Below are 26428 nucleotides of genomic sequence, written 5' to 3'. Positions count from 1 at the left end.
AATATATCCATCATATCAAACGATTTGGATCGACTGTTTGAACTTTAAAAACTTTATAAATGTAAAGTGTAATTAAGTGTCACCAAAAACAGTGTAAGTGGATCCCTCTATTTTATTATCATGTTGTATTATTATTATGATCAAGAATTATATTTTAATTTAAGCATTGTTTTTAATTTTAATATATTATATATAAAAATTGTGAGCGTCGCTTACAAAAATGATCAAAATTATAATGTTTAATAAAAAAGGATTCAGAAATAGTAAACACCAAAACAGATCATTACATCCCAACAGCAACACGGTAAACACCGCATAGAATCCTAATTACATCCCAGCTTATTAGTGAATAAATTCCTGATTAGCGCGCACTTAAAGTTTCCGACCAAGATAACCGCAAACAAAATATCTCATTTTCCCACTTCTGCCTTCTCATTTCCTCCTCTCACCAACCCAAATCTCTTTTTGTGCAATTGCTGCAGCATCTTCTCGCAGGTTCCAAAAAATTATCTTTTCTTAATATCTCGTTACTATTTCTTTTGTCTTCTTGTTTTTATCACACAAATATCCCCCTTTGTTTAATTTAATTGCGCTCGTGGGAAAAGGAAAAAGCGACTCTTACACGCAGCAACACGCTAGAAATATCTGTCTTTTCTGGAAACTTCAATTACGGCCCTTTCTATTACCCCTCTGTATTTTGCTCTATTTCTTAGCTTGTGGTTTGACTTATTGAGCAGGAGCTACTCCGTAACTACCACCTTGTACAAAGAGAAGGCGAGATCAAAAGATGAAGATATTATGTGATGTATGTGAAAGATCAGAGGCAGCGCTGTTGTGCTGTGCTGATGAGGCGGCGCTGTGCCGGCAGTGCGATGATGTGGTCCATGCGGCCAATAAGCTTGCCAGGAAGCACCAGCGGGTCCCACTGCTTCCTCGCCTCGACCGCCCTTCTTCTTCTTCTCCGTCTTCTTCAAATCCTTTGTGCGACATTTGTCAGGTACTAGCTTTGGATTCCTTCCTTTTTTTTATTTGATTTTAGCTTGATTTATTATGCCTCAATTAATTCTCAAACCAAGCCACGGTTGATCGATTATGGGCCACTGAACGTTAATAAGAAGCTATTTAACTTCAATTAACCAATTAAAACTCGTAAATATTGAATAATGATAATAATAAGGGTTATTGCGTACATCCCTCTTTTATGGTGCATTCATTTGCTATTGTAAGAAAGATTTCTTCAAAATAAGAAGTTTAAATTGTATATTTTTTTTCTGTCATTTTAGATGAGGCGTGTATCAAATTTGAGACAGTTTTGAATTTGAGTGATAAATCCATCAAAAATCATTAAAACTTCATCTTTAAAATATTAAATTGTTTGACGGAAAGGTAAATGGCTTTCAAATTGGCCCAAATTTATTACACTATTCAAAAATGAAAAAGCTTTATAATTTCAAATTTTAGTTTGAACAATGTTTATCAAGATATGGATGTTAGAACTATCAAAATGATAAAGCTATTATGTGTTCACATCTTGATCACTGTCTTAGCAGTACGGATGTACCATCAAAGATGAATGTTAGAACTGTCAAAATGATAAACTACGTGTTCATATCTTTATGCTCAAAATGATAAACTATTATGTGTTTACATTTTTATTTTCTTTTTCTAAACACCTTTGCATTTTAATGACGAATTACCAATCAATACATGAAGACCAGCAATTATTTTTCGTTACCTTATTTGCTTATTATTGATCAATTGATGGTGAGGCACCATTATCAGAAGATTTAGTTTTTTATTTATTTGACACTAAATTGTGTCCAAGAATATTTATGGGTTTTTTCCAACATATTGAAAAGTTACATATCGCTAATCAGTATAACTTGGTATTTTCCTGCTATATATGCACAGTAAAATTAATTTGTGCATTAGGATTTGGATTGGAATTGTGAAGTGATGAAGTTGGAAGTTATTTAGGAGGTTGTGATGGTTATATCAATTGTGTTATCTTCTGCAATTATCTACAAATAATATTGAAAACAGAGGATCACTTCAGTTAAAATTTCATTGCTTTTGCCTTTTTGTTAGTTATGCATCGTATTTATTTCTAAGAAAAAGATAAATATAATTCTTTATAGATTTCTTCTTTTGGTGGTTGGTTTACAAATCAAGATAAGCAAATGTGACATTTTATATAAAAGGTCACTGCAAAGGGAACGCACTGGTTGTCAACTTTTTACCAACTGCATTATTCTATTTAAAAATAGTTTTGAACTTTAATTAAGCAAATGCTCATGTAATGTTCGTGATAAATTTCTGACATAGACATACAATATAATTGAAACAGTAACTCCCCTCAGCTATATGTCCTCAAATCTTGGTAATGGAGGCATTGATTTTTTCCCCAACTTTTTTATTCTTTAGGAGAAAGCCGGTTATTTTTTCTGCTTAGAAGACCGTGCTCTTCTTTGCCGCAACTGTGATGTGGCAATACACACCGCAACCCCACACGTGTCAAAGCACCAGCGGTTTCTTATAACAGGCGTCCGAGTTGAGGTGCAACCCTACCTGACCAGCTATACCAACAACAGTAGCAGCACCGGCCACGGAAACAGCTCAGACAATAATGGCATTCGCTCTCAGGTCAAAATTGCTCCAACAAAGGAAAAAAATTCAAAAGACGTGTGGATGGATTTTGATCATGCACATGAGGAGCCTGATGTGCTGAGGTCCCCATGGGAGTGGAATGAACTTGTTTTGGAGCAGGGTTCGTCTGGCTTAACAGGTTCCTAGGGCTCCTTATTTATGAGTAAGATTAGAAGAGATTTAGTTTCTTTGATATGGTTTGGTTAGCCTTTTTTGAGTGGCGCATTGGTGAACTAATTAGTAATTTATGCTGTTCTGTTGCTGTCTTATTTGTTGTTAGGCTTGTTAGGAAATCATTATGAGGTGACAAAAATTGTGAGAACCTTATTTTGATAAAGATTAATGATATTCTTGATTAAAACAGATGTTAACATGATATTGTACTTATGTTTTATAATATTCAATCAATTGCATACAGTGATCACATACGTTATTTTAGTCATGTTAGGTTCACTTCACTGAGTATTTTACATGAAGAAAAACGAATTTTTAGTTTCAAAAGGAGGTAAAATTACGGGAAGCGTTTTTGGTTCTCTCGTGGGAGCAAAATTAATCTACCTTTTTTAATAAAACATTTGAGCTGTTTCTACGATGCAAATGTTGTATATGGGCACGGTCATGCTATAAAAAAGAGGGAACTTTTTTTCCCTTTTAATATTTCCGTTTTAAACACTGCCGAGCCAACCTTATTTTTTTTTAAGGTAACAGGGGGAGAATTTTCCCTCCACTTTTGAAGGAGATTCCCTCTCTGTTACTTTTAGGGTAAATATCGAAATGTGAATTAGTTCTGTAACTTCATGCTTGGTATGTCTACTTAAGCTTACAAACAAATCATTCAACCCAAGCTTCATAACTGTATTAGCTTTGATCAGATCCAAATATAAAATGGTACGCAATGTTCAAATCGGCAAAAAGAACTTCCCGCAACCGCATCTAGACTCCCATGATATGTTTGGTTAGATTGAGAATTGACTATTTTTGATGTTAGACTATTTGAAATAGTCTATTGGTGTTTAGTTAGATTAGAATAGCTAAAATAGGAAATCCAAACTTTTTGTATAGGTAATTCCTAAAGTACCTGTTCGGCAGCCCAAGATTAAACTTCCTTAGACTTCCTTAGCTCTTAATCCAGACGAACAGCTCCTCCTTAGATCAGATTAAGCGTCTCTCCTTAGTACCATATCTTAACCCTACCTCCCCCCTTCCTTAAGATTTCGACCTCCTTAGAGCTCCCTTAAGATACTTTTCAGACAATTATATCCTCCAAAAGCAACTGCTCCTTAGGATCATCTCATTTTTTTATTGTTTTTCGTATAGCTCCTTAAGGAGCACCATCTTTCTTTATTAGCTTTTACTCTTTCTTCTCCAAATGATAGCACAAAGTCCGAGACAGGAAAACAAAAACATCTTCCCATATCTACTCGACATTATCGGTCCTCTAGTAACAAACTCGTGAATCTAGCACCATACGTAGCTTTCTCTCGTGAAGTTCTTTCTATAGACATCCCTTTTGATAGGTTTTCGCTCTCTTTATAAAATGTCACTACAACCCGATATACTGTGAGCTTTAACTTCTGAATTCCATCAAATTATTCTAGTTTTTCTTAATGTTTTCTCAAAATTAAGTTATTTGTAAGAAGAGATCGTGTATATTAGGACATAAGAATTTTATTATGAATAATAATTTCATGTATTTATTTGGTGGCTGTGAAATACTTTTTTCTTTTCTCGTTGAACAAAGTGAGCAAGAATTAGTAAAGTCAAGTTTTTTGAAATGAGAATGCTTAGACACCGGATGGGACAGAGATTGATTGTTGGTTAATTTCTCAATTTCAGTTTATTTATAAATATATCTACCCTCTTTTTTATTTATAAATATATCTACCCTCTTTTTTTTATTTTCTTTTTGTTTATAATTTTTAGATTTTGTGTTAGCATTCTACTTAACCACTGGTATTGGTAGTATTGTGTTTTCTGATACATGTACCGGTACCGTACTGAACAATACCGCATCTGATACGATCACCTGATTTATTATTATACCGAAAAATTGCTATTTTACAATACCAAGCTTTGGTTGATTTTATTTCTCTTTAGTTGTGAGCATGAGGTTTTTCATTGCTGGATTTCTAATTAAGGATGGCAAATGAATAATAACTTTTTAAAATTAATTTGTGTGCTTAAATTTATGAATGAATAATATATTTGGAAAAATAATAAATTAATTAATGTCATCAATTAGCAAATACTGGTAAGTCTTGGCCAGAGCATTAAATTTTAGCTAAAGTTTATTAATTTTATTAACTAGAGTACCTTGAATTTTAGTTAAATGTAATTGCTTACACTATATTATAATCTAATGAGCCTTCTTAATTAAATTGTATAGCAACAACAATGCAAGGGTATTTAGGTCTTTATAGACAAAATAATATATTGTATTCATACTAAGTCTTCATTCTTAATCCTACTATTTACCGAACAAGTGCTCCTTAGTAAGGATTAAAATCTTAATCCTTGACCTCTTAAGGAGGATTGCCGAACACCCCCAAAGTTTTCAGATTTAGTTATTCTAATAAGACAAATGATAGCTATTCTAGCTATTCTTATTTTGTAACTAAACATATGATTTTGTGTTTCTTGTACCGGTCATTACAGGATTATGATACCAATCTAGCAAATTACCAGAAAGGAACAGCTCTTACTCCAACAAATTAGTCAGGATGAAATAAGTTTTTTGAAGTCCTTCCTACAAATGACTCTCTGACTCCAACCAATTCCAGTTATGCAAGAACAAACAGAATAATTGCAAATAAAGGGTACAATATCTCCAGCAAGACCATCCACATTGTACATCATGTATTAAAAAATAACAGAAAATGATGAGAAAAATGACAATTGTAACTTATTAAACGAAAACAGATGCGTTAACCAGTAAATTGTTCTCTGGTTAACATTACGAGTGCTGCTTAAAGCAAAACACAGATAAGATCTTTTACATCACCACATGCAAATTGCAGGTAAATCACCCAAAGAAAAAAAAAAAAGGAAAACTAAAGCATTGCATTTGTGCTTCTGACTTCATTGCGGAACCTGGAACGATGGTACAAATATTTCAAGGATTATTAAAAATTTCATTCATAATTTACCTGAGTAATATTTATCAGATTGCATATAATTCATAACATACACGGTGAAAATTCCTCAAATTAACAAAGCACCTTTTTGCCAAGTTCGGTTTAAGGCATTTTCAACCCTTTTGGGCAAGCTATTAGTTTATATTGCCTAGATTGAGCTCCTATTCGTTTTCTGAAACCAGATAGACAAAAAATTTACAAAATAGGTACATGTTCAGTGCTAATTGATATTGTACCAGATTTCAGTACAATTCAGAAGCAAGACAGCACTACAGATTTCAGTGCGAATAGGCACCATAAACACATAACCTATTGAAGTTTTAAGTGCTTTCCTTCCAGAAAATTTCTGATTAAAGGTTTCATGTGACCATCAAGGATACCTATTTAAGAACAAAAGGATCTGGTTGTACTCTTTTAGACATAATCTAAGAACAAAAGGATCTGTTTAATGAGGAGAGTTCAAATGCTTCCATTTTAATTTATAACTTAAAATGTCAAAAATAAAACCATTAGATGTGATGTATTTAAGTTCTACATGCACATAAAAAATTATCACTTCTCAATTTTGGTTCTATATAAATCAAAAGGTTGAAATATAAACATCAAGAATTTAACCACATCGGTGTATTTTTTCAAGCTCTTGATACTAATCAAAATGTCATGATCTTTTAAGTGTGCATAGAGAAATGATATAGATCATAACTAATGGTTTTATTTTGACATTTAAGTTTTACATTTTAAGTTATTGTAGCTCTAAAAATGGAGGCATTTGAACCCTCCTCATGTTTAATTAAGCAGCTGAAACAGATGTCAATTAAACCAGAAGCTAGTTCTGATCAAATAACAAGAATCAAACAAAATCAACCTTCATAAGGTTGAAGATAAAAGAGATTTTCCTTGGATAATAACTAAATTGGAAGTTTCAATTGCTGCATCAGTATGAGAAGCCTACTCTTAACCCATCAATAATTCAAAATCTACATACAGTAACTAAATTTCATAATATTGAAATTTAATTGAATTTTATTTTTTTTAGAACTTCTTATATATTCCAGCCCCCTCATGAAATATGTATGTCTACTTGTAACTGGTGGTTAGAGCCTATTTTGTGGTTATGGAGAGCTTGGGTTCAATTCCCACCAACAACAAATTTTAAGTTTTAACACCATCTATCATGAATTTCTAGTTCTGCCGCTGCTCAGAACCTAATCATGATATAAGAATAGGAAGAAAGGGGGATCTGAGACTGAAAAGGCGGTACCCTAGAAGAGATCAGTGGTGGTGAGATTCCGCGGCGTGGTGAGTCTTGGGGGCGGAGAAGTGGTTGTAGGCGTACTCGCCGGCGACGTATATACCGAAAGCGACAAGAGCGATCCCGAGACCAGGGGTGGCGTGGCGGAAGTTATTTATCATCATCGGGTGGCGCCGCCACTCATCCCGCCGCCTGAAGAACTCTCCCGTTGGTCCCAGTGGTTTCGCCATTGGTGGATCGATTCCTTCCGATCACTCCTACTCTCTCTTTCTATTTTTCTCCTCTCTCGATCGAAGCTCGTCGGCTCTATAGACTACAGACAGGTGCCGCAGGACGACTACTGACAAGCGCTTTCCTCTCTTTTATTTTGGGCTTTGGTGTATCTCGCTCTCTCCCCCTGCGGAACGAGGGAATATTGGGCTAAAATAGGCCGACTACTTACGGATAAGAAATCTACCCGCCTATTCTATGTCTGTTTTCCTTTGCAAGAGCCTGATACAAGTGCTCACACCCGCATAAAAGTCAATAGGGAAGGAAATTTATTTTGAATTATCATAAATAGGACAAATGTACTAAAATCCAGGGTATCATATATTGGGTGTAATTATAGCGAGCTATAGATAAACGTTCTGAGCGCGGCTGTCTTTGTGGCCTATGGCATTTGCTTTCTGCATTACGGGTAAACGTGCCATTTTATTATATCTTTCTGCATTACGGGTAAACATTTGCTTTCTGCATTGCAGTTTAAGCAGCACATTTTCTTATATTAGCTAAAAAAATATTGAAGTTTACATCACCTTTCTTACGATATTATGAACTCTTGCAAAATGTATACTTCCACAGTTCCTTTTTAATTTTGAGAAGAAAAAAAAAAGTTCACCAAAACAGTTGAAATCTCCCAAGTTGTCATCTAAACACTTGCATGGCAACTTGTTATGTTTAAAAACCAATTAATTATGATTTTTTTTTTAAATTTGGCATTCCAAAGCACAATATCTACCTTCAAGAACATGCTTACATCAAAGTCAATGAAAGTCATAGCGACATCCTTCAAAATTTGTTTTCAGATTGTCTCATAACTCCCAAAGTATCTCCATACACAAATGTCCCCCAATATTAAAGGAAGAACTCAATAAGAGTTTGATATTAATTCAATCGATTTCAACAACAAATTGATGAGAGGGATAGAGCTCATGATAACAAAACATTTACAGCAAGTCTAGAGAATCAGAAAATTCGAGTTCTAGGAGATTCAATAAACCTTCTAATGCCTGAAAAAATGCATAATCATCAAAGAGATATATGAAAAAAAAAAAAAAAAAAAAGGAGGCAAAGCTCCATTCGAATCTCAATTGTTCAATCTACTTTCCCTTATCTTTGACTTCCCGCATGGCCCAAAAAAGTGAGAGACTGCTGCTGTTTTTGTTGGGACTCGCAATTACTCCTTGCTTCACCTAAAGATTGATGATATATGACATTTTTAACTTAAAGGTCAATGAAATTCTCAGAAAACCAAATAAAGACATAAAGCATCATTTTTAACTTTGACATTATACCTTTCGACCCCGTGAGCCTTGAGTTCTCCAGCAAAGCAACCCATTGCATCCCGGTGCAGAGCCAGATTCATAACCCCTGTTAAAATATAGCATCAATTAATACTAGTATTACCCACAGGCCAGGACAATGTTACCAATATTTTTTCTATACTCATTCATTTGTTCGTTTATTGCCAGCCAAGTGACAGTATACAAGTTGACTTATAATTTGGCATCATTCCATTTACAAAGCAACAACTACATTAATTTCTGTACAGGACACTGCAAAAATAATCATGTATACCCATGCAATGCAAGAAGTGCCTAACAAGCAACCCCAAGATACCCCCCCCACAAACAAAAACAAACAAAGAGAGAGAGAGGGAGGGAGAAAAGCAAATATAATTTGCAACTCCTAATATAAATAAAAACACCAAAATTACCTTTCTTGCCCTCCTTACAGATGTAGATATAAACTGGCTCTAGTTAGACATGAAAAGAGAACTAAAATAAAATTTTCTCGTGTTTTGAAGTTCTGCATGCCACTAAACATTAAACTCAAACCTAAAGCAAAAATGTTATATATATTAGAGTAAAAGATTATTTCATAAAAACCCTTATTTGCACATACTGTTTACTTATTTTCATTTCAGGGGAAGGTCCCAATATCTGTTTGTGCAACAAAATAAAACCACCACCTCACGTTTTCATTTATATTTCAAAATATGAAATCCAAATGTTGAATCTAAACCGTTCGTCTTGTTCATTTTCATTAGAATGTGTCCATATAAAACTAAAACTTTATGATTTTTGGAGTTCATTTCAATCTAGCATCACGATGTCAAAAAATGAACGCATTAAAGTTAATCATCAATTCATCATAGTTAACTGTTCATTCCTTTTTTTACCACTTGATTTGTATAAAAGTGAACTTCAAAAATCATAAAATTTTATGTAAAGGCATCTCTCATAAAAATGAACAAGATAATTGGTTTGGATTTTACTTTTAGGTTTCAAATCTTGCAATATAAATGGAAAAGTGAGGTTGTGGCATTTTTTTGAATTGTGATGGCTCTTCTAACAATGGTTCCGCACTTGTATCACTTACGTCTTTTCCTTGTCAAGGCTTATCGTATAGTTTTTGCTATGCAACAAACTCGGTGACATCACAAGCCCATTCTCCCCCTGCTCCTTGATAATTTCTTCACCAATCTTCAATGCCTTGAGCTCACGACTAATCTCCTCATCCCATTGCTCTTTCGATTGGGCCCCACTATTCTGGGGCAAAACTTGGTTCTTCTCTGGTTTTGGCTGATTAGTCATCCCTGCCTGGAGCCATGCATTCTCTAGTCTTTTTTGGGATGATCCATCGGAGGTGTTAGGGTTTCCTCTGGAAAAAGATGAGCCAGGCTCTGATCTGGATGCTTCCCCTGTAATGGAGGGGTCAGGCGTCAAGCCAATTCTGACCTTCACATTGCATCTGAGAACAGTCTCAATTGAGTTGGTTATGCTGCTGAGGTACCTCTCCGCCCGGGATTTTATTTCGCTGTCCTCAAATGCTATGCATGCAATCAACACACCTTCATATTTAAATGAAAAATAGAAATGAGCAAGTTATAGGATGTACAGCAACATAAAGAGGGTTTACAAATTTATTGAACATGGGAGGAGTTATTATCATCTACAATTTATGTGATTGAAGATGTTAGGATTGTAATTTACCAATCCAGTAAAGCATTGGAAATATAGCTACCTTTTTCTTCAAATGCTGGTAAAAGATCGGCATACTTCCAAAGTATTTTAAGTTCAAGAAAAGGACCTCCAGTAAAGAAAAAAAAATTAAAAAAAAGAGCACATTCGAACAGGTCAAAAACTGAGTACAACTGCACAATATAGCATTAATGGAATAATCTAATAATAAAATCACAAGTTTAAATATTGTCCGTGAAGTTTGTGCTTCAATAAACCCACATGAGAGAAACAAAAAGCTAATTTAATATCACAGTAACTTGCAGTGGCACTCCTGTAGACCTATCAAAATTTGTATTATATAAAAGTATAAAACACTGAAAATGATAGTAGTAAGAAAGTGCCTCCCTTCCATATATGAAAAAAAAAACAAGATACTAATTTCCATTAAAGTAAATACCTGTCTTGTAAAAATTAAATATTCTACTTGTCTTAAGATCAAAACAGCATATTGTAAATTAAACTAAGCTAGATGGCATGAGAATTGAGCATATTCCTTTAATAAATTAGTCCGCTGGCTATGGAATTATTGAGAAGAAAGTGTAATGGCACCAAAAATCTTATTGGTTCTTCTCTTAAAAGGTCTAAGGTTTCGTACACTGCGTGTATACAAAAACAAATGACAATTATAAATTTGCCACATAGCAAACTCTCTATGTATTCAGCCTCACAGCTTGCAGTTCTTGGCATTAATTGATTATAACAACAACAAAAAAAAAGGAAATTCTCACCTTCATTCTCATTGATTGAAACCAACTTCCCATGGTCAAAAAGCAACTGCCTGAGCGTCTTTAAATGGCACTTCTCAATGCACCGCCTCCAAATCTCTCCCAATTTCTCCTCACTCCCACTTTTCAAAGAAGCTCTCTTCTCAGCCGAGTTACAATTACTTGTGTTTTCTGACAAGTCAACCAGGGTTCTGTCCTTATTTGAGTTTGTATATGTTCTGGCGCTCTGTTTGGAGCTAGTGCGTGAGTGGTTTGTGTCTGAGAGTGAACTAGAGCCAAGTTGTAGAAGTGCAGCAGTGAACCATGTGGACCGTTCACTGGATAGGCGAATCTGTTTCTCAGCATCAGAGAGAATCTTTAGAGCTTGTTGCAACCTCTCCAGCTCAGATTCAGTTACTGAGAGAAGAAAAAAAAAACAGAGATAAGAAGTTAACACTGATTTCAAAGATGAAAGCTTAAAAAAGCAGCACTAGGTTAAAAATACAGCTTGTTATTTGAGCATGTTTATTGGTCGGAGTTCAGGGAGCCACAAGGGTATTTCAGGAACGGTAATGATCTTGCTCGCCCGGGACAAATCACCCAGATTTCATCCAGTTCAGGATTCACACTTTTTTCACTCAGAAAAAAGAAGACCATGTACATTTGAAGAGTGAACCATACACGGATTTTAAAGCGAATAAAAGGAGAACCTTGTCCACGGAAAGAGGCGAAATATCCTGGGCGATAATTAGCACCCCGCTTTCAGGAAAGAGGGAAAATGTAAAAATTGGAAGCTACAGATAGCTTCCCCAAAAGAAGGATACTGTTATGTAGTTTAACATGTGGTAATCCCTTCAAACTGACAGTTCATAGCAACCTGTTATGCATGCAGAATTAAATACTTTCAAGGTGAAAGAACCTAAGAAATGTTTATACCTTAACATCAGCTGTAGATCGAAAAGATGATAAGTTCTTTCCATATGAGAAAGTTCTTATATAAAATTTGTTGAAATTTCTATATTAGAGCAAAGCCATTACCTCTCGGAACATCCTTGCTATAAAAAGGATAACAATAGCAGCTAAGGTAGCTTTATCTTATGAAGATCAGAAGAAAATATCAAACTTTATATTGATCCAATTAGGGTTTGATCCGAATAGAAAAATAATTAATTAAATGTGGAATCAATATGGAGTCTTGTCCTTTTTATTAAAATATAGATTTGCCAACGACGTCATAATTGGAAACAGCTATGAAATGACATGGAGCTGATTAAATAGGTCAGCTGGGGACGGGATATACATCTCATAAACTGGATCAACTAAGAATTTTAGGTCCCATCAAGTCATTGTGAGATCTATTTCAACAGGAAATATAATTTTCCAAGTTCTTAAAATATACATTAATAGGCAAATACCAACAAGTCATGAAAGCAGGTCTCCCAATCAATAATGATGGATTTGTCATATCAGGTCAGCTAGGACCTCTACATATCAGCTTAAGGTAGTAAAAACCCTTATCTTCTGCACAATAAAGAGGAATAAAATATGTGACTTACATCGTCGTCCTCCTAGTGCTGTACCACTATTCCTTGAGTTGGCTAACCGATATGTGCCAGCAATTATATCCATTATAAGACCAGCTAGCTGAGACATGAGTGCCATGGGGTCCACACCCGAATCCATCAATTCCCTCGATCTTTTTACTGTCTCAGCAGTGTCAGCTGACATGGCCAACTCCAACAGATCCAGCAACTTCTCATCTGATACAACTCCTACCTAAAATACAGATTTTGTACATTATAATTTAATTTAGCCTATGGAGAAAATATCTTGAGAACTTAAAAGATTATGAAAAAATCTTCATCTCATTTCTTCTTAATTTTCTTCCTGAGAACCAAAATTGTCCCTTGTATTTCCTCCACAACTAAACTCAGGGAGGCTGGAAGGGTGTTTACGAAGATATTTGAAGGAACTGGGAGAGGATATAATGAATTTCTATTCTTGACAGATCTCATATATATTGGGGTATATGCAACATTTCTCATTTCCGAAGCTTACTTTTTTTACAAAAAATATATAGAGATGTACTGAACAAATGAAAGTCTTGTGTTCATTTATTTGTAATTTTTCATTACTACCTTCTTGTCATTCTAGAAAGGTATTCACAAGTGATTTATACTCATCATTCTTATCATGCTAACTTTTTATAGATTCTATGAGAGGAAGAGTACAGTAAATTTTATATCCTTACCAAATCGTTTACGAGGGATGTAGTTATTTTTTTACCAAGTAAGCTCAACTGATCCAACATGGTCTCAGCATCCCTCAATGACCCATCAGAGTTTAGAGCTATCAAATCAAGCGCATCCAAATCCACATTTATCCTCTCTTGGATTGAAATTTTTCTCAGCCGACAAACCATGTCCGCCTCCTTGATTTTTGAAAAAATGTACCTCTGGCAACGTGACATGATGGCACGCGGTAGGTTATCAGGGTCTATTGTTATGAATATGAAGACGACTCGTGACAACGGCTCATCAAGCAATTTCATGAAGGCCGACCACATCTTGGTTGATACCACATGGCACTCATCTATGACAAAAACGGTGTACCTTGTAGAGAGGACATCTGTTGGCATATTTTTCACCAAGTGCCGAACTTTGTTTATTCCACTTTTATTAGTGGCATCAACCTCTATTAAATTATTTCCAATACTCGCACACTCATTACACACACCACACGGTTTGATTTCTTTCATGTGGCCCATGCAGCTGAGTGTAGCAGCAAAAACCCTAGCAGTGGATGTCTTGCCAGTACCACGCGGACCCTGAAAAAGATAAGCAGGGGCAATCTTGCCCCTTAGAATCGCATTACTAAGCGATTGTGTGACAATATTTTGACCGACTATTTCCTCAAATGCCCTCGGCTGGTACTTGTGACTTAAGCTTCTCTGGTTGGTTAGTTCCAAATCTAGACCCGCTTTAGTATTCGACCCGATTTCAATCCCGTCATAGCTTTTGCAACTAGTAGACCACCTCCTTCCATCCAATCGACTCACCGCCTCCAAATCAAGTTCTCCAAAATTAGTTGAAATTTCATCTGACCCCGAGTCGAATGGCGAATCAACCTCACCATTAGCCAACAAAGGCAACCCAGGGGAAGCATTACTTTTGAAATGTTTTTTTTTGTTAGAACTTGCTGACCTCTTTCTACTATGATTACTATTAATATAAACATTGTTACTACCACACAAGAGGCTACTGCTTTTCTTTCTTAGAGTATCAGATAGTGATGGCGATTGCGAATAAAAATTGGATTTTTTTGAAAAAATGCCACACCCCTTTCGGTCAAGCAATTCATCACCATCAAAAGAAGCACCTGCACCATAATAGGAGCAGGTAGAAACAGGGGTGCAAGAGAAAGATGAGCCTTCCCTTCGGATACTTTTCAATATTTTAGCAGGATTAGACCAACTACCACATGAGCCTGAGAAAAAGGGAGATGCAGTACGGGACAGATAGCCACCAGGCCGGCAGTCGTCAGACTGTTCAGCCGAAATTGGCATCTCCAATCGAGTTGTGCCTTTTCGTGGGCCTTTGTATCTTTTCACCCTTCTGACGGGTTTTCGAACAGTCGTCCTGGCATTTGAGCCCACCACATTGTACTCATGATATGTCTCACTCTTCGATTCGCTGAGGCTTTCTTCAGCCAAGCTCTCATCTTCCTCTTCTCCTGACTTGAACCCACTCTCGCTGGACCTGACTGACTGGTTCCTCCAGTTGTACAGGTACACCTTGCGCTTGTTTTTGCCTTTAGAAAGCACATTAGCTGAGCTCTTTGGAGTTTGGTTGGTTTTTACACAATCATTTGGAATGATGGATGAAGAGGCAACAAATGATTTTGAGCTCAGTGGAGAGCGATAGGATGAGCATGTCTCAGGGTCACGTAAGAATCGTGCCTTTCTGAGTGCAGTTAGTTCTTTTTTCAAATGGAGCTCGCTAGGACCCACGCAGCCTTCTACCATTATGGAATCTTTTTTAAATTTGGAAATTCAGGAAGGCAACTCCAGTGTCTTAGCACTATCTGAAGGGAGGCAAGAAAATTAAATCAGTTGAATTATTCAATATACCCCTTTTTGTGAAAATATATAAACAAATTTACAGATTAGTAAATGAAGTACTGCTAGTAAGTTGTTTTTCTGACTTAATTAGACACCTAGTAATTCATATGAAAGTTATCAATAAGTCATAAAAAATGCCTCTCGCACTAGAAGAAAAAAGCCTAATCAGAGTTACGATTTTCATCTACTGTGTACTATTTTGGCCATGAACATGGTTGGTTTACCTGCTATATATGAGGATTTTTACAATGGCTTATTCATTCAAGTATTTCAATCTATGAAATAGAATTCCAGGATAAATTTTTCTATGGAGGTTAAAATTGACAAGGTAATTTTACAAAATATAATCAATCTATCAGAACAACTCTTTGAAGGTTAATCTGCCCACACTAACTTAATCAGAATAGTTAGAATGGTAATTAGCATAAATTGCAGTTACTAACTAAAAGTTTCCTCCGTAACTGATTGCTGAAATCCCCCAACAATTAGATGAGCAAAAATATACTGCAAAAAGAAATTAAGAAAGAAAACCAAGACAAGAAGATGATATTATTTAAGAAAATTGAAAAAGAAGAAAATTTTGGTTCTAGCACAGATCAAACATCAAAACCAATGACTCCCCCTACAGCTAAGCTCTCGTTAAGAAACACATTATCCAAGAAAAAATATGTACAGGTCGCCATGTACCTGGAAAAGAAGAAATTGAAAACTACACTGGCATTGACGATTGAAAGTGGAGGTGTGAACTACTCACCTTAGTGGCCAAGATCTCCAGCAAAAGACAGGTATCTAATAAAAAGAGGCTCCGATTTCGCCTACAATCATGGCGATGATACCTACATTTCACCTGATCAAATTAAATACGTGAGAACTAATTTAAGAAATATCACATAAATGGAATATTCTTTAAAGAGGCACCTTTTGGGAGGGAAATCACCTGAAACACAAAACCCTACAGAATTTCGCGAAATCACTTTCGCGCTTTTACGGAGAAGCGACCTCTCCGTCGTCTCCGATCAGGGTTGTGCAGCCGTGCAGCGAATGAAGTGGAGATGCAGAGGAATGTATGGAGATTGGAGAGAGACACACAGAGGAAGATTGTTAAAGTGGCCCCAGAGAGGTATGGAGAGATGAAGGAAAAATGTTCATTTTTTATTTTTCTGTTAAAGTAAACAGTGTTACAGTGGCATCTATTTTAATTAAGTATTTTAAAAATATTAATTATGCCTTTGTTTAGGGTTTTGAGTTGGACTGCACACTCTCGCTACTTTCTAGTATTAGATTTTATGTGGCCAAAATTGCATTGCGCAGTATGCTACTGTACCATAAAGAGTGAGACCGATTAACATATAGAAACCGGCCACGTGGTGGGGACAAGCCGAAATTGCAAAAAGGAAAAGTTTCCCCCCAAATCCGCTGAGATTCTCATTTTGATAGTAATTTGATTTGGATCCGATCTTAATTACCCAGCCTGGGGTCTTTAACGCCAAATCATTCTCCTCGGAGACTCGGAAAGCATTAATGATGCTAATGCGTCGGGTTGGTTGATGTTGATAATTTTTGGGTAGACATAAGACGAAATTTCTTGATGTATATTTTCTCGTGTTTGTGTTCTGTCAATATTTTGATTCAATTTTTTTCCAGGCATAATTAATCAATAGAATAGTATTTTTTTTTTAATTTAGATAGATAACTAATTAATTTAGGGTGATTATTTTTATTTTGCTATTATATTATTTATGAAGAAAATAATAGTATACTTTTTATTTTACAGCAACTTTTAATTTATATTATAATAATTTATTATGTGAGATGTTTAAAAAATTATAATTATATTGAAATGTAAATGATTTTTCAAATTCTTGAGAGTTGTGACATATATTTGCTCTAGATTCGGAACCGCTCTGTATTCAGACCGGACCCAATAATCTATAACAAGTTATGGGTATCTATCTATTCGGAATCGAAAGATTAGACCCGAAATATCTACGGATAGATAGGTATCTGAATCCGAACCTGATTTGATTTGAAACAGATAAGTATATGTATCGAAATTCAAACCCCCAACACTTTTAGAAAACGGATCCAAATCTAATAGTATCTGAATCCGACCTGACCCGATAGCACTTCTACACTCATATCCTCAGTCGTTCAATTATACCTCTTTCCTCATTTATTCTAATTAGGACATTTATATATTTAAATTAAGTGTTTTCTCCCCATTTAAATAAAAAGTACACAGACGTGCATAATATGCAATCCAACACTTAAAAAAAAATCATTTTTTGTTTGTATTATTCTGTAAAAAAATCGTACGTTTTATAAAGTGTAGAAGTTATATTATTTTAATTTTTTTTCTCAAATAAATATTGTTCTTTTGCATTTCGGTAAAAAGAAAGCGACGGTGATAACAAGTCATAGTTTTTACACATTATGAGTTTGAGCCATCATTTTTAAGAAGATAACTCTTTTGAGTCCAGATGTAAAATTAAATTTGGATCCAAGTTACATTCAAGAAATAATTGAATCAGGTTCTACTATTATATATATATTTCTAACAAGATAGCATGCTGTATGTTATACACGCTACACGTAACCACCGCAATTTATGCTTCATAGATTCAATCATTTTGCCATGAGGTTTCAAAAACATAAGTTCGTAAAAAGGCCAACCGTAAAATAGGTCGGAGTTTGAAGTCAGAAGGTACAGGCGCATGCTTGGTCTCTTGTTCATAATCGACTTGAACGATAATGGGCCACTCTGATTAATTGTAGATGTACTGTGCCTGTCTTATATTTTAATCATCCATTAACTAATAATTGATTGGAATTTGGAATCAATGCACATTCATTGATGAGTGCGACTGTGCGAGGCTCTGTGGCGCAACAATCTGCGCATACATGAGGCGACTCGCTGATATACGGGGTTGCACATCTTTTAAAATTCATATGGAGAAAGGTATGAATATTTTTTTTTTTTTACTGCAATTGAATCAAATCAAAATGTTGCATTATTTTATCTCATAGAATCAGAGGGCGGTTCGATACTAGATCGGAACCGTCTAATCCATTCTAATATTCGTATGAACAACTTTAAAATTTATGTGGATCAAGTACGTACAAATCTTAATGTGAATTGGACGGATTTAACTGAGCATCCGATCACATTTAATCTGATGCCTATTGGACCGGTCCCAGTTCCAAATGGGTGGAATCAAAGCTTCGTAGGAACTTCTCTATAGTTGAATTATGATATTAAACGACGTAAAATCAGTTAAGATGACGCTATCAGGTTAAAAATTCAACATCAAGTGAGGTTTACTAAAAAGGAAGACATTGGTAATTATAATTTGATATAATTATTGGTGGAAAAAGAAAATAATATGTGTGATTGGTATTGGTTGCGGTTGACATATTGTTTTTAGGGTATTTATATTGTCCCCGCGAGTTGGTTACCTAAACACCCTCCTGACTCTAAAGTCAGAGTCTTACCAATTAACGGTCAAAGTCCTACCAAATTAAAAATTTAAAACTATTTCTCATTGTCTTCATCTCTTCCATTTTCACTAATGACTCGAAATAAAACTACTAACTTTTAGTATATATAAATATATACTTAGTTACTCTATTGCTACTCTGTCGGATTACAAGCGCATAATTCTATCATGTAGTAGTATCGGGTGTCGATCCACAGGGATAGATCTTAGTAGTTTAACAACAATAACACTAGTCTAGGTTCTTCGGATTTGTTTGAGTTGTGTGAATACTAAATAAATAATAGGTGCCTGTTGATTTTACAGTTTACTCTGGCGAATTTATAGGTGGAGATGCTAATTGCTATAAATCAAGTTTAGGGAGCCTCTAGGGTTTTGGACGAATTCCTCCTAATTAACTCAATACAATATTTATGATACTCATGTCTACCCGTATACGGCACTGTCATTGCCGTATACGGCCTCGCCTAGGGCCTTCTGTCACTACCATATGCGATATAGACCACCCCGCAGAGCAGAGCTGCATACCGATACTATTATTCCCCACGGATTACTTGTGTTCGGTTTTATTCTTATTTGAAAGGTTCTCTGACTCTAAGATCGGCTTGTGGGGGACAATTCTGATTATCACAGGATATAATGTAATTAAACCACTCACACCAATCTAATTAATTATATTCCCCTATTACTCACTAAGTAATAACCCTAAACTCTATTTATTACAAGTGATAGCCCAATGCTATGTTGCTTGGGTGCTAGTACTTACATGTTTGTCTGGGAGCAACAACTATGCAACAAGTGCTAGTACTTACATGTTTGTCACACAAGGACGCAACGACTATGCAACCTCATAGCATGTGGGATACAAATAACAAATAAATTCCTAATTAAACCTTGAGGGAGCCCACTAGGTTCAAAACCTAGCCTTTGAACCGTGGTCAGGCCTCGTTAGCCGAAGTGTTTATAGTACTTACATGTATCCCCTCTCACACCGAGGTACAATGACTTATAACACATATTGGTATGTGGGGGACACTGGACCATCTGTAGACAGAACTATGTATGTAAGGACATATTTCAATAACATTCTAAATATAACAAAATCTCAAATAAATATACAAGAAAATTAAATATTATAGTAAAAAGCAATTAGAATTCATTACATCCATCTCTAGAGAGGAGGAACTTAGCTACTCAAAGCCATGACAAAATAAAAGAAGTAATAAAAGAAAGACATAACCTAGAACCTAAGAAACCCCTCTTCCTTAGAAGACTTCTTCTTCTTCCGCCTTGGACTTCGAGCGCCTCTTCTTCTCCACAACTCCAAATATTTCACGTAATATTCTACTCTAAACTATGGACTTACACAACTAAAACATGCACACTAATTCCTATTACAAGAGGGGTTTATATAGCCTAGCCTATGGGTGAGGAGTCATGGAGAACATGGAGATCATGGGAGATCATGGGTGCCAAATATAGCATAAAATGCTATATTTGGAGTGTTAAACTTAGGCTTCAAGGCGAGGCAAGGCCTGCCACATCTGGAAACGCATCCTTCTAGAAGTTTGTTGTCCAACGGTTGAGATTTAATCCAAACTAGACAGTCCACGAATTGAATCCGTGTGCCCCTGCGGCATATGCATTTATGCTGCATGCGATATACCCGAGGCCGTAGGGCACTGTATTAGCTGAATTTCAGTGAATTTTGCCATATTGCATGTTGTGCACTTCGTGTGAGGTGTTTGCATACTCCATGTGTTGCCCTATTTTGACGCCTTCTTCAGAATTGGCCTAAATATGACATTTTTGCTCCTTTTTCGGCCTAAATTCGCAACTTTCTCCAAAACCTGCCAAAATAGCCTAAAAATATGTTTGTGGTAAATAATTCGGGAAAATGGGTACTTTGCATACGGATTTTCACCATTTTTCGTACTAAAAGGTAGTGATTTTCACTATATGTTTTGGCGTTATCATTCACCCCGCCTCTTTTTTCCGATCTGCTTCCTCCACTTTCGTTCTTATCAACCAACGCCTCCGCCGTGACATGGATCTCCGGTGACTCGCTCCTCCTTTTATTGGCTGGTAAACGCATCATCATCCCAGATATGATAAGCTCGAGCTTCATCACTTTGCCTTTGAGGTGGTGTCCACTCTCTACCGCCTTCGCTTGTCCACCTTCCCTTCAACGACCAAGAGGTGGCCGCAGCACACCTTGAGTCTTTATTGGATTCAGTCTTTAGTCGTGCTCACTTCTTTGATGGATTGGATTGAGTTAGGATTAGAAAGGGACAAATATGAGAAATTATACCCGTAGATTAGTTCTGTGGCATGTTCTCAACGCTCGGACTCTGGTAGGAGGCCAATATTCTTTTTCAAAGTCTCCAAACAAGTATTCATTTCTCAATATTTTTTAAATTGTGAAATAAAATATCGAAGACGAATTTACAATTCAAAACTCCAGAAGAAAACATGTTAACCTATCATAGGACACATCTAGCTTATTTGTCCCTCGATTACAGATCGAGGCTGCAATACGCATCACGTGATTCTTCCTGTTCCTTTTGATAAAATCATCTTATTATCTTGTAATTTTCTAAATCTCAAATCATTTAGAGGCTTTTTTAGTAAGCATAAACACTTTCAACAATTTTCTATTGATAAGTGATGACTAGGTCTTATTTATGTCTTGTTGATTTGATTATTCTTACAATTTCCATTGTTGCATTAGATGTTACTGCTTGAGCATAGGAAGGCGAGGATAGCTAAAGTTCCTTATGCATCTTGATTTGATTTCTAATTTTGTTTGAATTTGAATGTCAATATTCTTCATGCATATAAGGTGTTTGCTAAAATGTCTATGTGAATAGTGAAAGTTGCAAGCACAGTTTTAAAAAGATGTGATTCATTTAGTTAGAGTCATTTTTTTAGCAGTTTAGCCTTAGGTTTTGGTTGGTCTTGTAAATATTGTCTCACAAATTCCCATCATTTTTTTTTTTGCCAATTTTTTTTAATAGATTGTCTAAGAGAAACTTGTTCGATTATTTGACGAATGACTCTGGAAGTGTTGTTGAACAATGTTGTTTCAGTGCCATACTTCAGTTATAAGTATGAATACTTTGTTCGGTATCTATCAATACATTCAAGTACCAAACAAATTAACTGATTTAAGTTACTTTACACCATAACATTTTACACTTCAATGCATAAGTATGAATACTTAAAATTTTAGATATTAATATTTTTACTAAAACTACAGTGCTGGTGATTGTAAGGTTGTTACGCATGCGCTTTTGCGCTTATGGTCCCCGTAGCTGTCACTTTCAAGTGACATATGCGGTCCCCCTATGTAGGTAGTTAATGCACAGAGCACATTTCGGGGTTTCTCAAGAATATTTTATAATATATAAATTCATACTTCAATGCATAATTATGAATACTTGATATTTTAGAAATGAACGTTTACAACAATTATAACACTGACACCTGCGATTGTCGCTATGCATCCGCTTGTCCTAGGTTTTCTACGTGTGGTCCCTATCGTGGTCGCTTTCAAGCGACGTTTTCGGTTGCCCCAGGTAGTTAATGCCTAAGACACGTGTGTAAATTTCTCATAAATACTTTATAACATAAATATTTACACTTTACTGAGTAAGTATGAATACTCGAAATTTTAGAGAATAATACTTGACATTTTAGAGATAAATACTTGACAAAGTATGAATGTTGGTCCCAGAGGCACTTAGAGGGGGGTGAATGGGGTCTTTTTAAACTTTTAATCTAAGTTATAAGTCCTTAATGTGTCTTATAGTTATTTTTGACGAAAACTAGAATAACTTGATTCTAAACTAGATTAATAAACAATAAAATAAATAATAGAGTTTAGAGACACTTGACACGAGAGTTATTTACAGAGTTTGGCACTAAAGCTTACGTCTCCGGGGCCCGCGACCTTCGAGATGGTGCGCCCTTCTTTACCCAATGAGAAAGGAGTACAAGGTGGAACTGGTGAGCCCCTACAATCTTTTGGGAAGTCACATGGTCCGAGCACGAAATCGGCTCACGAGCACTAAAGGCTCAAAGAAAACAATCCGAGCAACAAAGGGCTCAAGGATTACAAGGTGAGCAACAAGGCTCAAGGTAATAGTTAATTCGATCTTGCAAGATCACTCTATGAGTTGTTGTATTGATTGAATAAGCTTGAGATTGATTGTGAATATTGAAGTTTGAGTGCACAAGCAACAACGGTTTTCTCTAGATCTGAGAATTCGAAATATTGCAGTTGGAGGCGGCTAGAGTTCTATTCCAAACTTTGGTATAGCTTCTATTCATAGAGAGCTGATAAAAATAAATTATGTGGCACTAACCGTTGCAACAATACAGGGACCGTTACAATGGTAGGTTAATTTGAACATGTTTGAATTTGAATTTGAGGAATCGTAACGGTGAAAAATTATGCACAACGGTCCCCTCAACGGTAATCCTTTGAAATGTCGACCGTCAGGTGATGGTTCTAATCGATTTAAACCGTTACAGACTCAGCCGAGGATTTATTTATTCCATTGTAATGATGCCTGGACCGTTGCAACAGTAGGGCCTCACTTAGGCCAGTCTCAAGCTTATTTTATCAATTTTACATATTAAATGTCCTTAATCTTGAGATAATGTTTCTGCTGTCCAATGTCTTGTGCTTCATGACTACATCATTGATGTTATATTGTAATTCATTAATTCATCTTTGGTGTGTATTTATTGAATCTTCAGTTGTCATGAACCTGCACAATGTCTCAAGAAGGAAAATAGTAAAATGCAGCTTATATATGTTTTGCAAATCTAGTCAAACAAACAAGTATATTATAGCATAAGCCAACAATGAATACTTGCACGCCGAGGTATGAATACTTGAATGACGAAAAATTCGAAAATACTTTATCATGGATCTTATTTGAAAGAGAAAATTACGTAGAAAATGTTTGTGATTTTAGATTCGCAAAATTCCTTACAGATCGTCAAAAATATTGACGAAATTAAACGAAGAAAAAAAAATTTAAAAACGTGTAAAACATGGGTGTGTGATTAGAGAGAAAAAAAAATTGATGTCCATTTTTTTTAAAAATACTTGATGCCTAGATATAAATACTTAATATATTATATAGTAATACTTGCACGCATAAATATCCATACATGTGCGCGTCAGTTGTATTTTTTTTTTACAAATATAAGCGGTCTCCAAAGTAGTTAATGATCCCTTCAGGTAGTTAGTGGTAGATGTCGTACTTTACGCATCAATTAGTTAGGGGACGTTTAGGGGACATAAGGGAGGGGATTGTTAGCTGCTCCCTTGTTTTTAACATTTTTTTTGTTGGATAAAAACAATTTTTTGTTGGATCTGATTTGGATAATTCCTCGATAAGAATAGATCTAATCTGATTAGCGTTCTGATGGCTTTGATCTGATCCTAAGCGACTGTAGATCTGTTGATAATTTTACCGGAGGGCTATATTTTTCTAGTTCTTGAATTTATTTTGTTTTGATCGTGTTGTCCATTACAAGATACTGATCTTATTTTTGGGGTATAAATTTATAGATTCTAATTAAGAAAAAAGAGATATTGTATTTTATTGATATTTGTTCTGTACAGAGAACATGTATTTATAGGTCAATATTACAAGCATAACTTCTCAACTAATTCCCGAATACAACTCTACAAGCATAACCTCTCTAACTAATTTCTGTTACGAGTCCTAATAATTCTCAACTATTTCAATGGACTCTGTCAACTCTTGTGATTCTCTATTAAAATTGCTTGTACAACAAGATCAGAGTATGCTGATTTGCTGATGCTTGCTTGATCTGATAAGAGAGATCAGAGAAGAAGAAAAAGCGACAAAAACTTGATGTGCAAGAACAAAATGAAACTCTATATGAATGACAGCCTTCACTTTGGTCAAAGATTGAATTTTTCTTTTTCTTTTTTTTGGTCAAGATCAAAGATGCGCTAACAACAAATTAGGCACTAAAATTACCAAACTTTATTCTTTTAATAAAAACCTACGCATGTCTGAACTAGGGACGCACATTGAGTTTGATTGGTTTCCACATGCACTGGAGTCAAAAGGCAAATTAAACATTGGATTTGGGGGGTTTTCTATGCATGGCATTACCAACCAAACCTTATTATCTTAGATTTAATATTAATAAGTCTATTTAGATTCTAGAGTGATCTGTGTTTATGGATCTGACATAGCTTCATGCCAACAAGTGGTTCTTATCCTCTTCATACTTCGATTGACCGCTATGTACGGACCCTTTAATATTTATTCAAATACGAATCGAACGGTCCGGATTCGTTCTACAATTACCGTAGTATTACTACGTCAACTTTCTCTCTCTTTTTTTCTTTATAAAACTCTTCTATTTTTACAGAAATTGACATGTATTATTGTAATTTCTTCATATTACATTTTAGTTGTTGGACCCTCTTTAATTGTATATGTTATAGAGTATTTATCGTTATCCTCTTTATCATTTTGCAATCAATGTGCACATTTAAAAAAAAAATAACGTACTAAAATGCAACGCTTAGGCAAAGGCTTCTATGGACATAAGGACCTATTTGTAAAATGAACATATTTTTATTTTCAAAGTTCAAACAGTCGATCCGAACCGTTCATCTTGTTCTCCATATTAATATGTGCTTCGAGACCAAATTTTACATTTTTCTGAATTTTTTTACTATTTATTAAGATGGGTACAAAAAATATCAAATTCAGACCATTGAATTTTGTACCCATCTTAATAAATAAAAAAAAAATTCAGAAAAATGAAAAATTTGGTCTCCAAGCACATATTAATATGGAGAACAAGATGAACGGTTCGGATCGACTGTTTGAACTTTGAAAATAAAAATATGTTTATTTAAGTACTGACCACTTTCAGCTTCATGCTTTAGAAGGGGTAGGTTGAGAACTAGAAGGACAAAACAAATTAAGGCTTACACGAGTATTTGAGCAAGTAACCAAGCCTGATTGGAATTTGGATTGATTAGAATGTTTTAATGTTAGTTTTAATTTTACTGTTATGTTTTAGGATTGTAGTTTATTTCAGTTTATGCATTTTGACTTACTAGTTTTGTTTTTAGTGAATGTAATATGCTCTCTTTAAGATTCAATAAAATACCTACGGTTTTCAATCAAAAAAAAAATATTCTCTCTCTCTTTTCTTCTCTTTTTCTTTCTTTTTGCCAAACTGCCCATGGGAAATGGTTTATTCTTGATTCACTAAAGATGAATTGTTTTTTATTTAATTATTTACAGGTAAGTAATTTTTCATTTTGTTCTATAGCCCATCACCACCATGCCAACGGATTGTTTCATAACCTGGTCCAGCCCTTTAAATTGAGCTCGATGGGCCGTACCAAGGCTCGTGCAAGTATTAATTGAAATTTAATATGCTTTTTTTGAGATAAAGATAAGATCAAATCTTATAGTTTTAAATCTATATAAGAAATCTTTCAGATGAATTTTTAAACTAATTGAAGTTTATATTAATTTATAATTAACTGTTTTTAGTGTTTTATGTGATTTAGTTGCACATATTGACTTCAAATGACTAATTCAAAATATTGAAAACAATCTACTTTACGAGTGATGCTTGTAAATGTAAAATTTTGAAATTTTGAAATTTTTGAATTTATCTAATACAAAGTGGAGCGGTCATGAAGTATTACGAGTAATTCTAATGCATTCATTTTTTTTGACAACTTGGCTTTGTATTGCATGAATTCGAAAT

The 26428-nt window shown here is 35.1% G+C and overlaps 3 protein-coding genes across 9 annotated transcripts; 1 reads left to right on the top strand and 2 right to left on the bottom strand.

The window, feature by feature from the left end:
• The first annotated feature begins 696 nt into the window (after nt 1-696).
• LOC144551728 (B-box zinc finger protein 23-like) lies at nt 697-3022 on the top strand. The gene is made up of 2 exons (XM_078299812.1): nt 697-997; nt 2425-3022. The coding sequence occupies exons 1-2, from the start codon at nt 788-790 to the stop codon at nt 2791-2793; spliced, it is 579 nt and encodes a 192-aa protein (XP_078155938.1). The 5' UTR covers nt 697-787; the 3' UTR covers nt 2794-3022.
• Nucleotides 3023-5426: 2404 nt separating this feature from the next.
• LOC144551719 (NADH dehydrogenase (ubiquinone)s) lies at nt 5427-7356 on the bottom strand. The gene is made up of 2 exons (XM_078299800.1): nt 7042-7356; nt 5427-5736 (listed from the first exon to the last, which is right to left on the bottom strand). Exon 1 carries the CDS (start codon nt 7260-7262, stop codon nt 7053-7055), a length of 210 nt encoding a protein of 69 aa, XP_078155926.1. The 5' UTR covers nt 7263-7356; the 3' UTR covers nt 5427-5736; nt 7042-7052.
• A 722-nt stretch (nt 7357-8078) lies between these two features.
• Nucleotides 8079-16310, bottom strand: LOC144551769 (protein STICHEL-like). Of its 7 annotated transcripts, none has more exons than XM_078299890.1 (8): nt 16062-16310; nt 15831-15990; nt 13275-15106; nt 12580-12799; nt 11048-11440; nt 9676-10147; nt 8589-8664; nt 8079-8486 (listed from the first exon to the last, which is right to left on the bottom strand). In XM_078299890.1, the coding sequence occupies exons 3-8, from the start codon at nt 15045-15047 to the stop codon at nt 8394-8396; spliced, it is 3027 nt and encodes a 1008-aa protein (XP_078156016.1). In that variant the 5' UTR covers nt 15048-15106; nt 15831-15990; nt 16062-16310; the 3' UTR covers nt 8079-8393. The 7 variants fall into 7 exon arrangements, with proteins under 7 accessions (XP_078156016.1, XP_078156002.1, XP_078156031.1 ...); XM_078299876.1 differs by having other exon boundaries at nt 15898-15990; XM_078299905.1 differs by having other exon boundaries at nt 13275-15102; nt 15898-15990.
• Between the last annotated feature and the right edge of the window lie 10118 nt (nt 16311-26428).

Source organism: Carex rostrata, chromosome 1 (genome assembly GCF_964058835.1).
Source record: "Carex rostrata chromosome 1, lpCarRost1.2, whole genome shotgun sequence".
In the NCBI taxonomy this organism is placed as follows: domain Eukaryota; kingdom Viridiplantae; phylum Streptophyta; class Magnoliopsida; order Poales; family Cyperaceae; genus Carex; species Carex rostrata.
The sequence above is the reverse complement of the archived record's forward strand: the minus strand, read 5'-3'. Positions and strand labels throughout refer to the sequence as shown.